This window comes from Setaria italica, chromosome IX (genome assembly GCF_000263155.2).
Source record: "Setaria italica strain Yugu1 chromosome IX, Setaria_italica_v2.0, whole genome shotgun sequence".
NCBI lineage: Eukaryota > Viridiplantae > Streptophyta > Magnoliopsida > Poales > Poaceae > Setaria > Setaria italica.
The window spans coordinates 48,638,567-48,655,767 of NC_028458.1; the positions used below are offsets into that span (position 1 = coordinate 48,638,567).

Sequence of the window (17,201 nt, forward strand, 5' to 3'; positions counted from 1 at the left end):
GTTTCCTATGCCGGAGTGGTTGGGGTGTCTCGGTACGAGAAAGCCTGTCGCTCCACGGTGCCGAACACAAAACACTGTTGTTGCTGACGTGGCGACCTGCGACTGGACGACGGGCTGGAGAGTCGACGGGGGCGCTGTGCTGTGGTGCGGGAGCGAGATGATGAGATCCGAGGTCAAAGACATCTGGGGCCATGTTTAGTTACTCCCAACTTCCAACTTTGACACTATGCAAAAAGAAGATTCCCCATCACATCAAACTTGCGGTACATGCATGGAGTACTAAATGTAGATGAAATTAAAAACTAATTGCACAGTTTTGTTGTACTTTGCGAGACGAATCTTTTGAGCCTAATTAGTCAATATTTGGACAATAATTCACAAATACAAACGAAACGCTACAGTGTTCTACAGTGCTGTAACAGTAATTTGGCACCTCCCAAATTCCCCAACTAAACAAGGCCTGGGTGGCGGGCCCGAGGAGTTTGAAAATGATTGTGCTGCGGGTACGTACGGGGGGTGGCGTCATGACAGGTGGGGCCTGCCTGCGCTGAGCCGTTGGGGAGAGGAGAGCTGGTTCGCTGGTTGGTTTGCTTGGCATGTGATGTGCCTGTGGGGCCCGCGCCACGCTCGTTGCATTGCATCCGCACCAGCCATTGCCACCAGCGAGATTTGAATCTGAATCCAAGACGTTGAAGGGGGCAAATCGAGTGAACAAACTGGTAGATATGAATCGGGGCAACCTAGGCGGGTAATCGCAGCATCCACGTAAAGTAAAAAAAATTTACATCCTTCGATCGCTGATTTACGGCGTTTAGGATGGGCTCCACAGCTTGGCTTAATTGTGCAGCCCACGTGTCAACACATGATTGCTCCAAGGAAAAGAAAAATCTCCCTCTCCCGAACTTTCTTCTCCCGTCGCCGTCTCTGTCTCGAATCTCCGCTCCTGTCGCCCAAGCGCTGCTTCGCTGCCGCCTCTCCTCCCATAGCAGCGCCGCCCTACCGTCTCTCCCTCGCGTGCGTCCTCTACGGTGCTCTTCTCAGTGCTCCCAGCGAGGGAGATGGCAGCGCAAGGGCGAGATGCGGCGCGACTGCAGCATCTCCTCACATCCATGGGCCGCACCTTCCGGCATCCTCACCTCCCAGAGCCCTCCCTTCCAGGTTATCGCAGCCCCCTCAATTTGATGCATCCATGGATTGATTTGGTTGATCTGCAGTTCGATTTTGTGAATATGTATTCCGTTTTGGTTTGTTTTGTTTCGATTTGGTCATTGTAGGTGCTTGATTTGGTGATGAGAAAGCTGATTCGTCAAGTTTATCCTGGGACAACGAGATTTATCGGTGAATTAAGGGCATCAGGATGAGCCTACCATGGAGAAAGCTCACAGGTCCATGCCCTTCCTTCTGCTTCAGCTCTGATGCACACCAGTTGCTTGCTGTATTGCCTGAACAAAAGATTGACTACCTATTTCTTGTTTTAATTGCTTTTTTTGTGTTAAGCAAATTCCGGTACCGATATTTTCTGCGTTTGCAAAGTTCACTTGAGTTCAGCAATTTATCTATGCTTGATGCATAAGAGCAGTAATGTAAGGTAGAACAAGTGACTGCAACTAGATCAGCGGTGTGCAAAGTGGTGACCTGTGGAGACGCAATTGCAGCTGTTGCAAAACCAATGTCCCCTGCATTGCCTTCTAGAGACAAAAACAAAGTTGTTTCCTGCTATGACAAGGTGAAAGTGATATATGAACCAGAGAAAAATAAGTTCCAGGCTATACAGGCTTCCCAAATAAGATGTAGCATATTTCCTACTACAATTTTGAAGCATAACTATAAGAGAAAGTCATAGTTGAGAAAAAAGAACATAAGCAAAGATACTAAATGTTAAAGAGATCAGTCAGAAGTAACATGCTTTAATAGAGGAACTATCTTTGGAATAACTGTACATGTTCTTATTCCCACTTTTCAGATTAGATAGAACAACTGCTGCCTTCCTAGCAGCAGTATTTGCCAAATGCATAGCAGCTGGAGGAGGTGAAAGAAGACAAGAAAATTGACCAGAATAGTCATATATGTTTAGAGCTCTTATAGGTCTGATGAAATAATACAATGGAAGTGCACCTATTTTCCCAAATATCTCCACAATGTCTCTTTGCTATCTCTATTAGTATATTGGATGCTTTTTTCTGGTTTGGGACAGAGAAAAGTACTTGAGAGGCTTCTGACGGGTGGTTATTTGCATGCTGTATAAATCCTTTTATTTAGCCTTACTAAATGATGCAAGAAGGTATTTTCTTTTGCTTGCAATTAAAATTGCGGTAACGCTATTCTCCTCTCATCAGGGACCTCCCTTGGGGCTGTGCTTGGCTATCACCAGCATTCATCCTCGCCTGAGCTGCAGAACTTACCATCTATCAATGCATCACAAATGTGGTTTGCATCAGCAAGGTAGTTTGGTGTGCCACTGCCCAGCAGCCCAGGTGACATGTGAAGGATGACAACGTGTTTGGTTTCACCAACTAGGGCATACGTATTAGAAGTTTCGAAGTCAATGATCAATCCATATATCACTCTTTAGGATGCCTTCCGATTTTCCCTGACTTTTTATGCCAACCATATCTGATATGCTATTTTAAGCACAACCTTACTTTGTTAAGAGTTTATTTTCTTGTGAATCACTTAATTATCCCTGGAGTGATAATTATTACTCACATTGGACAAGCAGAATCAAGCACTAATGGAAACATAAGGACCAAACAATGTCCCATGAGATGGATCGACTTCAGGTGAGCATCAAATAGGCTTTTATTGAGTTACAGTAATATTTATATAAACTAATACCATTAGCACTTTCAACGGGTATAAGAAGGAACAATCAAACATAAGTTGTATGAACGTTGCCTAAATTAGTTCAGTTTTGTTTTTTATTAAAAAAATAAAATTGTCGGTCTTAGGGTGTAGAACAGAAAAGGATATTCTCTGCCAAATTGACATCAATTGACTGTTCTGAAAATGTGTTCTATTGTTGCTCAAATTTCTAAATTCACTGATGAATTCTGACAGTATGCCGAGGAACCCTACCACATCGATGTCAAATTGGGGTTACCTTGGAGGTATGTTTGTTGCATTCAAAGTTCAATACTCAGCACTACATTTGTACCGCATCAGTTACTATAAAGATTTCCTCTATGTTTTTCCTTAAACCAGAGAGGTGCGTATATGTTCCATTTTAACAATTTGAGCTGTAACATATGTCACAGTATTTGATTTATTCATTTTGAGACATGGCTAAGCATTACCTTGACCTACATAGCACTGACCACTTGAGCTGCATATGAAGCTTAAAAGTAGGAAATGGGATTCAAGCTTCGTAAAAATTTTTAGCGTTCTTCGTTCAAGTAGTGTGGAGTCTGTACCATTTTCCTTTACTCCAAGATAGAATATTGGACTTAAAATGCACCACTATTCAAGTAGTGATCACTTGAACCCATCAAATCTTGATCACCTAAGCAAAAACTGTAATGTGGTTTCAATTTGGTCGATGGACAGCACAAAGTTGTCAGCTCCAGTTTGGGCAGCTTCAACTGTGCCTGTAACAGTAAGAATGCGAGTACATGGGGACCCATTCATCTTGATTAAGTAGGGAACCCTGGAACAGGGGATCTCGACATCTGAACCCATGACTTCAGGTCAGTCACCACAAACATGTGTTTTTACTATGAATCAAGTTAGGATTTGCAGGACTCTTCAGTTTCATCAGCAGTAAACCATCCATGGTCTGACATTGCCCTTTCAAGAATCTTCAAAGAATAAGAGAAAAGAATGAGAAGGCTACATGGCAAAGTTGGGATTCTAATAATTTCTCCTTTGTCTCCAAAGGCTCAAAATAGTAGCGAAATAAAGATCCGTAGAAATTTTGGATAACTGACAAGAAGTGAAGGTATTAGAGAATTGAAAGTTTACTCAAATGAAGGCTAGAGTTTCAACCATATTTACATAGTATCTAGCTGTTTTGTCATTCCTAAATCTAATTAAAAGAAAGAGAAAAAAATCGATCAGGGTTTCCTATAGCTATAAGATTGTTGATTTACTATCACCTGTTCATTGTATTTTGTCACTAACCTCACTCAGTTTTGCCCGTTGCTATTCAGATTCTCAGATATTTGTTCAGTTCACGCCAAAAATCAAGGTTGCAAGCACGAGGTTCTCTGATTATCATTTTAGAAATGCATTGGCAGGTAAACTCCTCACTTTCTGTTCCCCCCATTTTTAAATAAAATTAAAGCAGAAACAAAGCAGTACATGGTGCAGCACTCCTGCTTAAATCTCATTTTGTAATTTGAGCACCAAATAGTTGCTCAGTTTGCAGTAAGCTCAGCTCTTTTTTTCATTGACAAATTGCTGCTGTTTGTGATTATGGGCTTCAAATCTATCCAATTTATTCACATCCATACTCATTTTAGGTAGATTCAAGGAATGTGTTTGTTTGAGAATTTTTCCTTTTTGGATATAGGATGCTGCACGAAGATAGATTTAAGCAGGAAGCTGCTTGTCTCCCTGGTGGTTCATTTCTGTTGATTTGTTTCTATATTTGAATAAAATATGTTAATACTACAGTCTACGGTAAAGAGTTAAATGCCACCTTAGCAGAGAGGCTAGCGCGATGGATGGAGAATGGAGACAGTGAGGGGGAGCTGCAGCTGCAGCGCAGAAATAAGTCTAGACCATCACCCAGATCATGCATTTTGCATATTGTCGAGGTGAGCGCATTGCATGTCCCTACCATTGATCTCTGATGCTCAGTGCCATCAGTCCATCGCATGCATGCACATAGCCTGTTCAGACTGCATGCCTGAATGAATCATGCTTGGTGGCCTCAAATTACCAGTTCCATTACTTATTAGCATGTTATTATTGGAACCTGAACTTTTTGACACATTTGGCTGGTTACATTTGAATTACAAATCAGTGTATATTTCTAGACATGGTGGTTCCTAAAACTTAAGAATCTAGCAATGCACTGCCGTTACAAGTTACTATAACTTGAGAGTTGAGATGAGAGTAGAAAAAAAAGAGTAGGTTTGGATTAGGCTCCAAGATATATATTTCACTAATGCAGCTTCTAATAAAAGATATGTGGCCTTCATCAGTTTATCTTCTTTAAACACCACTCCTTTTAGTTTTTCATTTTGCTACAAATGTTCTACCAAAACAGGTTAGCAATTATGGTTCTAATACATATATTGATGGTTTCACCTGACAATATTTGGTCATGTTTGATAGATTTCTGAGACCATATTTATGTCGCTGAATTGTTATATTTATAACACCTACTTATTTTCCTATACAGATTGCTAAATTGATAGTTGCGGTATATAATTAACAAGGATCAGTGAGAACAGTGAAGGAAATAGAAGCAAGCGATCGTTTCTGTCTTCATGTCTTGCCACTGGCTTATCGTGGTACTGAACATACCCGTGTGGACAGTTCTACACCGTTCCTACATCTATATTATCAATAATTTATACATCAATCTTAGCACCAGACATGTATGCTGACAAAATAAGGGGCATACAAAGAAGTGTATGAACCTTGGTGCGCTTCCAGTTTGATATGAGAAACTTACTCTTTACATGATACTCCACCAGTTTTCAAGCATACTGACATAGATCCGATATTTGCTGCCTTCAGAAGTTTGATATATATTCAAAAATATTACTGCAACAGTATGTAATCGTGCAGCGCTACTTGCGCAGGGGCGCGCGCCAAACACTAGAAGGCCCCATCTCCTGGAGGATCTCGATGTTAGCTCGACAACTCGAGTGTTTGCTAGGTTTGATCATTTTTTTTTTTTTTGCGAGGAGCTTGGTTTCAAATTCAGTGGTACTGATTGCCAGGATCTGTGACTTTAAGTTATGGTTTGATATCCAGTAGGTTTTTGGGGGTGATTAAGCTCATTTTGGCATTGAATAAGACGGGTGAAGTGTTTAGCACTGGTTTGGGCACTTTTCTTAAGATTCGGTCAGGCGTGTTGATAAGCCCTGAGCATTGTAGCACTGGGCTTGGGTTTCGAAGCCGAAGAATCAACAAGGTGTCAGGTACGGTCCGTGCACACCGGAACAAGGCCATGGACAGAATATAGGCTGGAAAGTGGTAGAGATAGGCCAGCCCATTTGCCATACAATCCCATAAAAAGCCCAACCACCGTATCATCAGTTCGAAAGAAGTGAAAACTTTTGCAACTTTACAGGGAGGACGCCGAAGACCAACCTCACTGCCTGAGCTCCTCCATTCTGATGACGTACTGCGCGCAGACCACTGATGATACACATTGCAGGAGGGGCTTTATACAACAAAGGCAAATACGACCTTGTTTTCGAAGCTTTCCGTGGTTAAAGAAACAGCAGCAACCCAGACGGTAGACATGTCAATCAGTCAATATGTGTTCCCTTAAACCTCAGGTCCCAGTCCCACCGTGCAAATCAAGAGGCCTCGTATAAGGTCATGCTGCTCATTCTACGATCCACGCTGCCAGCATGTGTTCCTGCCACTGCCAGCACGTCGGGCGTGGGTTGCTACTTGCTAGCATCCACTCTGTCATGACTCATGCGGCAGACGTGATACATGGGCAACGATAGGCAGGGCCACAGGACACCACCTGAACTGAATCAGCAACGGCCTTGAATATCTGGACTGGACAGCAATGATTCTGTGTCTCTGTGCCTCTGTTCTTTCTCCTTTTCCCCGTTAATTTTATGTTAATTTCGTTACTTTCGCCAACTAGATGCATAACAAGTCTCCTCACAAAAAAAAAAGATGCATAACATGTCAACAAATGAAAATTGCTGAAGTAGTGTAGTCGTACGTGTACAGGAAGCACGGGCCAGGGCCACAAGGCTTATTGAAGGAAGCTATTGCTGTATCAACACCAACACGTATACAGTCCCATCGTCATTAGCACTAATCATGGTTCAGGTGTACGTCTCAAGTATTTAACTAGTATGTGGACACTAACGACAAAAACTGATACAAGGACACGTCATTCATCAGCTAATGTAAAGCACGAACACCTGTACAACCAGGAGCCAACACGCTGGAATCAATCAAGCAAGCAATCTAGTGGCCGCCTTATCATATTGCCTCAAATGCACAAACAAACGTGCAGCGGCTAACAAGGAAATAAGCCAACTCAGGCACGGATTCAATGAAAAAAATTGTATTCTGTAATAATTCTGCAACTCTGTGTACAGGTGCTGTGCATGCATATGTGTCGAACGAAAGAACCAAAACTCAACTGCTACTGCTAGTAATCAAGGATCAACAGAGCAATCGATCTAGCTGACGCTCCTCTGCATCATCTCGTTGTACTGCAGCCACGAGATCTGGCGCTGCAGCTTCATCTGCGCGTAGAACCTGGCGATGAACTCGTCCGCCTTCACGTCCACCCCGGCGTCCTCCTCCGCGGCCGTGCTCGCGCGGCACGACTCCGCGACCGCGCGCTCCAGGAGCTGCTCGTCGTCGCCGCCGCCGTAGGCGCAGTAGCAGCTCAGCTCCTCCTCCTCCTCCTCGTCGCCGCCGGCGCGCTCGCTACCCAGCTGGTCGGCGCCGTAGCTGCTGCCGTACGCCTCGGCGTCGTCCTCCTCCAGCGCGCGCGCCGCGGCGTCGCGGAAGAAGTAGCGGTCGTCGCCGTAGAGGCCCGGGGTCTCGGGGGCGATGCAGGGGATGAGGCGGAGCACGCGCGCGGACGGGGTGCGGAACCGGAACGCCGGCGTCTCGTCGATGGAGAACTCGCGCTCCCCGTGCCGGAGGCGGTCGCCGCGGGCCCCGCCGCCGCCGAGGCCGAGGCCGTGCCCGTGGCGCCGGAGCGTCCGGAGCAGGCGCAGGCTGTGCGCCGCGCCGCCCCGCCGCGCCCAGAGCACCGCCAGGCGCAGCAGCCGCCACGCCCGCGTCCCGAACGACGGCTTCTTCATCGGCGCCGCCTTCCCTGCCGCCATTGCGCAGAGTTTACTGCGGGGTGATGATGCTTGCTCCTGGATCGTTGCTTTTGATCAGGTGATTGCTTGGCTTGAAGCGATGGTGAGATGCTGAGATGAGTGGGGCAGGCAGAGGCGGGGCGAGCTTAAATAGGAGCCCGGGGGCGCGCTTGCTTGCGTTTGCTGAGGAGCGCGGGCGCGGCGCGGGAGGGGGAAGCGAACGCGTTTAGCAGCTGCCTGCGTGCCTGCTTGGCAGTTGGCGTAAGCTGGAGGCAGTGTGGGCATGATTGGGCGGGCGTGGCGTGTGGGGCCCGGGCGCCAGGCCGGGGAGGCGGACGAGGTTCACACCTCACGCCTTCGGGATGCGGCGGCCGGAAAACCGGAACAAGATGGAGTGCGTGATTGGGGACTGGGGGCAGTGTCCGCCGCTTGATCGGCGGACGGGATCGGACGGAGTGCGGCAGCGCGTCGCGGCTCGTGCCTGCGAACGTGGGGGGCGCGCGTCCCTGTCGTGGCCTCTTCCTCAGCCGGTCGGCGCCCCGCGGCCGATCGCAGCGCGCTCGATCCGGCGAGCGGATTCCTGATCGGCTGCTGATCCTGGGTTTTCCTCCTGAGGTTGCAGTCGTTTTCGTTTTCCCCACACGGTTTTCGTCCGGGTGACCGCCCGTCCGCGTCCTTCGTTTGATCATTTTGTCTCGTTTCGCGCGCGCCGTACATCCGGCCTGCACACACGATTCAGATCGACGACACTGATCAGAGATCGGCCCAGTGCATTGCTCCTGCCCACTAACTCCTAAGGTCCTACCGGGCTGCTTCGCGCTTGCTTCACTGTAACGTGCCTGGTAACCAGTTCCAGTACTTCGTTCACAGCCAATTCTGAGCTGCGGTGCAAAGTCAGACGACCGGCGTGTTGCGACTTTGCGAGCTGAAATGATTTCACTCACGGTTTTCTTCCTGAGCTGCAGCATGGCGGGAAGATCACGTATTCACATACGCGATCCCGTCGTCAAACGTGTCCTAATATTTTGGAGGATGAAATGCACATTCACCCTTTCTCCAGATCCTCAAGTTTTTTCGCGACCCCCATCCTGGTGGTCAGCTGCTCGCCTGCTCATTTCGGGGCGGCAGGTACTACGTGCCTACGTGGTTTCTTTATTGAGACGTGAACCGCGTACGAAGACCTGCGATGTCAACAACCAGCGTAATTTCCGCGGCGGATAGCTGCTTCAGGACCACGAAGGACAACAACATTGCAGTCTAGCACAAGCAGCAGCAGGCAACCTATGATATGCAGCGCAGGCCAACAGCTGCAGCCTCCAGCAATCCTGTGTGCCGAGCAGAACGGAAACAGCGTTGTTTAGCGCTTCGATGATTCAACTTCAAGGTCCCAAGATCTAATAATACCAAAAAGAAGGTTCCATTCAAACTGTATCAGACTATCAGTACATGTGAAATGTGTATTCCAATGAGCGCTCAAATGCGCGAAGATGTTCATTCTGCTAGGATGCATGCATAACCTTGCGACGTCTGGAAATGGCGACAACATTGCATAGAAATTACAAAGTTAAACTATGGAAGACACTCGACAGTGTTGCATAAAATTACGAACATGAACATGCTTAGCAAATAATTACAAAACGAGGCTTAGCAGGAAGCTTCCCAAGAAATTTCAGGTAAGCATGAACACCGGGAAGGAACAAATATCTTATACGCCTCTGATCTCTGGGGCCAAACCCTCACATGGTATCCCCAGGCTGACAGACAGAAACAGTAGTCACAAGCTGGAAAACATATAGTCGACCCAAGGAGTGCTGTCATGCACATACTACCAAACTGCTCCTCACAAACACACCTTGTTGTCACATTCAGAAACACCCAGGTTGCTTTTGTGCTAAGGCTCAAGGGCTCAACTAAAGTACACTTCACCTGAACTTTGGAGCGTTGTAACAAGGCAAATCTGCAAAAGGAGCAATAATACAGGCTAACGGTAACCCTGGTACTTAGAATTAAGGCCACTGCTGTCAACAATCATTTGGAGATAATATAGCAGTATTTCTCAGTTGCTAACGTGCCATCAGCCCGACAAGCATCGACGGCTTAGCATCAAAAGAAGTAGCGGCCACGCAATGGAAGGAGAGGGTTGCCCTGCACACACCCAACAAACTGGGACAGCACAGCACACTGCAGCGCATCTACACGAAATAGATTCAGGTCAAAGGACCTTGGAAAAGTCAAGATCCAGTCTGGATGTCCCAGATCATTGGCACGCAAAAGCAAGGCTTGCTTGATGCCAAAAAATATTGAGTCTAAAATTGTGTCTGAAATAGCATTTTCCCTAACAATTTAAACTTTGTGCCAGCTTGCTCACTAGAAAAGGAAAACAATTCCGGGGCAGATTCTGCAAAGAAAAACTATACATTTACTTTCGGATGGCAAGAAATGTATTCCTAAGGAAGGCACCTACCAGCCATACAGTAGTACAAAAGTTATCATGTCAGAATGAGAGAATGAGTTCAACTATTTTATTGGAGGTGCATTGAGCCTAGAGAATGAGTTCAACTATTTTATTGGAGGTGCACTGTGCCTAGAATTGGATAACCAGAATGGAAAACTCAGGGCGTGGAGTTGCCATACTCCCGCTCCCACGAACAAGTGAGCAAATTTTAGGAAGCTTATGTAACAAGTCTAAATGCACTTGTACCAACTAGAATTCCAATCACAAGGAACCCAAACCATGTAAAAACGTCTGTAAAAAGGCCAGACATAACTCAATTATCAATTCAATCTATCCAGATTAAAGCTAGATAGCGAGCAATGTTGACATGTTAGTACAGTAAGAATTAACAGTCAATCCATGAAACTTCATGCACTTAAGTTTTTATTAGTGGCATACTGGCATATTACACCATTGCTACATTAGTATGGGAAAAAAACAGAAGTATGTAACAAACTAGAACAAACACAATTTGAGGAACAGATGGTACAACCTACCACAATAGGAGAAACTTGCAAGCACCGTTACTAATATGTTTCAGTTTCAGATACTCCTTTTCCAGAATATGATCTAGCACGCACTCCTTAAAGTTGATATTATGACTGAGACCTTCTAATTGATGGATCGCTATTGTGGTGGAAGTACAGAACAGAGATAAAAGTATGAGAGGCTATATACAGTTTCCTGCTTGTTGCTAACCTCTTATGTAGCACCTAAACTACTCCACCAGAACAGCATTCAGTCAACTGCTTTGCTTTGGTTTACATGTGGAATCCTTTCCTGCTTGTTATGAAGTACCTAAGCTACTCTACCAGAACACAGTTCAACCAACTGCTTAGCAGCGGTTTGCACTTGACACCTAGAATTCTACAGAAGATAAACAATAAGAACAAACAAACCTGCGATAAGATAAGGGACCTCAGCCTTTAGAAAATTTATCACTTCACTTGCTTGGTCACAAACTCAGAAGCATACACAGGGATACTTAAAGCAGGTGCTGGCAATCAGGATTTGTACTTTTCAGCAAACAATACAGCGTTCTCCAAGGAGGCAAGGAGAAATGAAAGCCACTTGGTGATAATACAGCTCCAGATGCGGCATTGTGCCTTAGCCCTTAAACTGCCACTCTCTACGGCACATGGGGCAAAGGGGTGTAGATGTTTGAGAATTGACCCACTTCAGTATGCAGTGAAGATGATAAGCATGGTTGCAGGCACCCCAGATGAGCGGGCAATCGTCACCAGGAAACTTACAGTCAGGGCAGCAGCCGTCAAATGCCATCCTGCATATGCCACATGTCTCATCTTGCGCATCCCACGTCCAAGAAGCGACTGCATGCCACTGAAGAATCTTGACCTTCATTGTGTTACCTGGTATGCAAAAAGCAAGGCAGAAAGATGTATTACTAGTACATATCACCTCAAAAAATATATAAACAGAGAAGGCCACAGTACTGAATGCAACTAATGATAAGCTAATATACAATTTCTACTAAAGCTGAGCACAACTTCAGAGATGTTCTAGAATATCCTCCACCGTTATCTTTAAATTCTAGGTGCCAAAGTTTTAACATTTGTGGAACACACTACTCACACCTTTCAAAGTGTTGATTCTACCTGCTGTATCTAGAATAGTACAAGTAACTGAGGACTGAAGTGTAAAAGGGATTCTATATGGCTGTGACATTCTATATATTTTTCTTCTTGCAAAGAACACTACAGAGTGTTATCAAGTGCAGGATTGGGGATCAAATACACATGAATTTTTAGATTTCCATTTGAGTATAGAACGAAGTACAGAAGGAGCTAAATACCCACGTCATCTAGGGATCAAACTAAACTACTTGCAAATGGTGATCCCGCTACAACATTTTGAAACATCATAAGGTAACTGAAAAAAAATTGGAACGGAAAAGGGTGATCAGGCAAGGCCACAACATCCTAAGGTACAACCCAATGCATAACTGAGGATAACAAAGCATTGCTCTTTATTCTTTATAATGTTATATTGCCAAAATATAATCTTTTGTTTGAAGTCTATAAACAATTAAACATAATCAATACCCTTTAAAAGAAATCACAATAAATAAGCATAGAAGTTTACCTTATATAGTTAAATACTGAAATATTCTGAAACATTTTACTTTAACCATTTAAAAAAAGGATAACCATCCCAGCAAAGCGCAGGGGCAATTCAAGAATCAAACAGAGCATGACGACGCTAAGAGAATTTCATTAACTCGATTCTAAAAGGGAAAAGAGTTTTAGCAACGTGTTTTTTAAAATCTAAGTTTGCAATTGTGGTAGGAAGCTACAGCGGCACAACACCAAAAATCAAGTGATTGGCTCACAAATCAGAACAAGTGTTCATTGAGAAACATGCTCCAAAAATTTCTGGTGTTAGCCATGGGAGATCAATTGATACGGCAGGGATGGACTTAGTGCTGGACATGCGGGTTCAGTTGAACTGAATCCCCACTTCAAGTCCCAAGTCCTATGGCGTGAACTGAGATCAGTCGATCTTGTCTACACAACCGAACCAGAACCATGAATGGGTTTGCCACTCAACTATGCATCGATAACATCAGTACGTAACTGACAAGAGACATAAAAATGAAATTTGATTGCTCGTAGCAGGGCAAGAGATCTCCAAGAACAAGTAACTCTAAAACAGGGGGGGAAATCCACCCAGGAAATCTAGGGTTCCTTATACAAACAAAAGAGGAGCGCACAAGATGGACCTCCAATGTTCAAGTCAATCGAATGCCAGTAGAGGGAGGGGACGGACAACATAACTAAGACCCTGTTTGTTTAAGCTTGCGATTACAAAAGGCAGCTTCCAGAATGCAGATCTTTAGAAGCTGGATTGTATTCAGCTGAGGCTGCTGGCATCCTAGATTGTGGGAGGGTCGGATTGTCCTTTTTGCTGAGCAATCTCTGTAGTACCTCTAAATAATTTAATGCTCACTAGGTAATGGCCCGTGCGTTGCAACGGGCAGTAAAAATTATTAATCCAACAATCAACAAACAACTCATAACGAAATTATGCTGCAATGGCGACACACGCAGGGGTAAGGTTGTGCTGCTGCCCCACCCGCGCGGCCCCAGGGCCGACGGCCAAGGTGAGCCGCCACCCGCACGATCTTTTGTTTTCTCTTTCTTTTCTTCTCATCCGATCCTTCTTCTTTTTTACACGCATTTCTCTCCTTTCTTTTTTGCTTTTTTTTCTTCCAGCCTTTCTTCCTTATCCGTTCATTTCTTGCTGCTGCCCACGGGTGCTACGGCTTCTCCACCACGCAGCTGCCGCCGTTGCTCCGCGACCACCGCTCGTGCTGTTGCTCGTCGCTACTGTAGGGCTTCAGCTGCGCCTCAACTACTGCTCCACCGCCGCTCCGCATCTCTACTGTCTTCTCTACACCAGGAGATGCTCTAGCCTCGCCTCCACGCGCGCATCTCCGCTGCTATGGCCCCGCCGCTGCACCTCATCTCTGCTGCTCCAGCCCCGCCGTTGCGCCTCACCGGCCTCGCGTCTGCTTCACTCCAGCCCTAGGGTTGCTCAACCGCACGTCTTGTCGTCGCGCTGATTCGTATGCCGCTGCCGGTCTGTCCCGCGCAGGCACACGCGAGCTCCAGATCGAGGCCACGCCTGCCATGCTTGCTCGCCACACGGCTCGGTAGAGCGGCGAAATCAGCACGCAGCACGACAGAGCTCAAGCGGCATGCGGCGAAGCCCACCGCGTGGCAACCGAGCTCCGGCCACGTTGTCCTCCCCACGAGCTGGCGGCGGTCGAGGCCGCAAGGCTTGGGACCGGCTCCACCCACACCAGCGGTGGCCATCCCGTCTCGCCCAGCCGTGGCGGCGCCAAGGCTCACCCGCATTCTCGCCTGCGCTCCCCGCTCCGCCCACGGCTGCACCGATGTCCGTGGCCCGAGCCGAGCTCCGCCCGCCCTTCTCTTCATTCTCCCGCTGGGCTGCTCAGCACGGAGAAGATGCATTGGTAGGGCCTGCTCGAGCGTGGAACCGCGTGTTAGCACACGTCTCTAGGTCTGTCAACGATTTCTCTTGCCCCCCCCCCCTTCTCTCTCTGATGTGGGCTTGCTATCAAGAGAGGCACGCACGGAGGGGCAGGCAGACCCACGCGGGGGGCAGAACCATGGTCAGGTGTCGACGCCCCCTTGATATCTTTTTATTGGTAGAGATTTAATTTCATTTCAATTGTTAAATGTTGGCATATGTTCATTCCTAATTCTTGAACATTTTGGTTCAACGTCAAAATGAAAATTACGTACATCTCATACTGCCTGGACAGTTTACAGCTTGGATTACAAATAGCGTCACTGCTTAGATGGTGGCCATGAGTCAAATAAATGGCGAGACATAACTCGCAGAACACTCTATTGTGAAAGGTGTCCCAATTGGCTTTATCGAAAGGACTACCATCCATCTGCTGTCTCACAAACAATGAGGCAAACCTAACTATTAGCAGTGATTAATCCAATGAGTAAGACAGAGTGACAGACAACAATCAACAAGTGGACTGAAGTGCCTTTCTGACCAGCAAGCAAGCATGGCTAGTAAAATTTCTGCCAACACTATCCGATAGAATTAGTTTCTACTATTCTACCTTACCCTGTGTCAACATTCAACAGTAAGATGTAAACATTCTCTATTTAAAATCATGAAAATCATGGCTGCAAGTACAATCACAACACTAAATCCCATTTATATTTTTATACTGAATCAAGAAAGCACTACCTGACAGTTGAACTGAACAAGTTCAGGAAACCAGTATATACACGAACACAAGCTGCAGCAACTTTATTATACAGTAACAAACACACAAGCACGAACCATGTGGTTAGAGACCAGAATCAAGGCAACAGATCAACAGAGCACAAGCATTGCAAAAACGGAGCACGATCGTGGCAATAGATCAACAGGTGAGGATGGAGATGGTGGTACAAATGCTTACCTTGCGCTTAGGCTGGGAGTGAGGCGCCTCGAGAGAGATGAAGAGGGAGGCGGTCGTTGGGAGGCTGCTGGCTGCTACAGAGTGGCGGGAGGGGTTCGCCGACATGGGTCGTGGAGGCCGGGCACGCGTGGGTGGCTTCAGGGGGCTCCTGCGTACGGTGGCCCGCGGGAGGAGCACCTGCAGAACGCCGGGCGGCGGCGGCGGCTAGGGTTGCGCCAGGCGAAGCGGCGGCGGGGAGAACGAAGCACGCCCGCCAGAAAGTAGCAGTGTGACGACGGTGAACGAGTGGGCCGAATGAAGCAATCAGGCGTTTTGGAACAGTTTCTGCAAACAGGCCGATCTGTTTTGTTCCACTTCCACTTGGGCTTTTTTGGGGGCAGTCGTGGCTCTCTTTTGATGAGAATCCCTGCATGGGCCTATGTTGGACCAATATTCCTTCACGGGTGTTGGAGCATAGCCGTCCCAAACCTGCCTTAACACATAATTTCTCCAATTGAAAACCGAGCGTATAGCTCGGGTGGCTCCTGGCGAGGGTGTTCGCCCAGCCCACCCGGGTTGGGTCCCTGAAATCGGATCTAGGTGCTTCACCGAGGTTTTTCCCCCAGTTGTGTTTAGGATTAGTCCTAAGTTCGCTAGGAGACACACACGCGTACGCGTAGGTGGTATTGTTGTTTCCCGTGCACCGCAGGTTTAGGCCTCCCAATCTCTTCCATAAGCGTGTGTATGGACGCGCCTGCGTGTAGTGTGAGTGTGGAGTGCGTTAGTTGTGTGCGTCCTTGTTGTACCCTTAAAAAAAACATAATTTCTCCAATTGGTCTAAAAAAACATAATTTCTCCAATTTGATGGACGCATGCAAATGCAAACTTGTACGTTTTTAGTAGATCAGGTCAGGTGCGTCGGAATAATATGACCTCCGCAGGCAACAGTTCGTGAGCTTCATCCGGGAAAGATAAAATCTTCCCATAGGCACCAATAGCAGTAAATATGAGTACAATCGTCAATTTCCATGTCCCAGAAAAACTGAGGGTTTGTAACCGAGCCCGTCGGCCGAAACCTGCTAACCGTCCTGCCAAGGCGAGCAGGCGACGACGAGGGTGTGGCACATGCTGCTGCACCGGCTGCGGTATACAGAGTCATCGTATCTCCGGCTGGGTCCTGACCTGGTTTCTAGCAGGCAGCGTCACGGCACGACCCCGGGAAAACGCCGAGAGAACCTCGGCCTCCAGGTCCCGCGGCGGACAGCTCACTCCAGACGTGCGCGGACGCGGGTTTGAGGCCTGCCCACCGTGGCCGGACGCTGAATTTTCGCCGCCTCATGATGCACCGACCCGCGCGGCCAGGAACACCACCTGTGTTGCTGAAATCATGTGGGAGGCCGTGGTGCGGGTGCGGCACTGCGGCAGTGTTCCTTGCGTGTGCACTCCACTGACTTCAGATGAGGTGATATCACAAAGTTGTCTCGGCAGGTACACTGGATTAAACACGTCAGGTAGCTAAATTTGCTGGAGAACTTTTTAAACATCCAAACACGACGGTGACACGCAGGGGTAACATGATCGAGTGTCATTTGTCAACCTCTGGGAGTTAAGACAGAAATAGCAAACAAGTTTACCGAAGAATATGCAACATGTCCACTTGTGCTGGAGTCCGCATGATTACCCAGCCTATGACTGAAACTAAGCCTAAGCACCAGTAATAGGTGGGTCTTTTCCATTCAGACCACGGAAAAGAAAGCCAATGCGGGGTCTCTTTTCCTCCCATGATCCA

At 47.0% G+C, this 17,201-nt stretch overlaps 2 protein-coding genes across 17 annotated transcripts; one reads left to right on the forward strand and one right to left on the reverse strand.

Moving 5' to 3' along the window:
- Positions 1 to 821: 821 nt before the first annotated feature.
- LOC101762166 lies at positions 822 to 5,987 on the forward strand. 16 transcript variants are annotated; one of them, XR_002675852.1, is made up of 9 exons: positions 902 to 1,158; positions 1,275 to 1,385; positions 2,337 to 2,442; positions 2,720 to 2,780; positions 3,058 to 3,107; positions 4,146 to 4,232; positions 4,612 to 4,754; positions 5,345 to 5,456; positions 5,751 to 5,987. XR_002675852.1 is itself a non-coding variant. In XM_012842971.2 (8 exons), exons 3-8 carry the CDS (start codon positions 2,412 to 2,414, stop codon positions 5,375 to 5,377), a joined length of 372 nt encoding a protein of 123 aa, XP_012698425.2. In that variant the 5' UTR covers positions 902 to 1,158; positions 1,275 to 1,385; positions 2,337 to 2,411; the 3' UTR covers positions 5,378 to 5,684. The 16 variants fall into 16 exon arrangements, 4 of the variants coding, with proteins under 4 accessions (XP_022678891.1, XP_012698425.2, XP_004984646.1 ...); XR_002675854.1 differs by lacking the exon at positions 5,751 to 5,987 and having other exon boundaries at positions 900 to 1,158; positions 3,544 to 4,232; positions 4,508 to 4,754; positions 5,345 to 5,684; XR_002675853.1 differs by lacking the exon at positions 5,751 to 5,987 and having other exon boundaries at positions 901 to 1,158; positions 2,337 to 2,474; positions 3,544 to 4,232; positions 4,508 to 4,754; positions 5,345 to 5,684.
- Positions 5,988 to 7,088: 1,101 nt separating this feature from the next.
- LOC101763788 lies at positions 7,089 to 8,321 on the reverse strand. The gene has a single exon (XM_004984591.4). It carries the CDS (start codon positions 7,986 to 7,988, stop codon positions 7,329 to 7,331), a length of 660 nt encoding a protein of 219 aa, XP_004984648.1. The 5' UTR covers positions 7,989 to 8,321; the 3' UTR covers positions 7,089 to 7,328.
- Between the last annotated feature and the right edge of the window lie 8,880 nt (positions 8,322 to 17,201).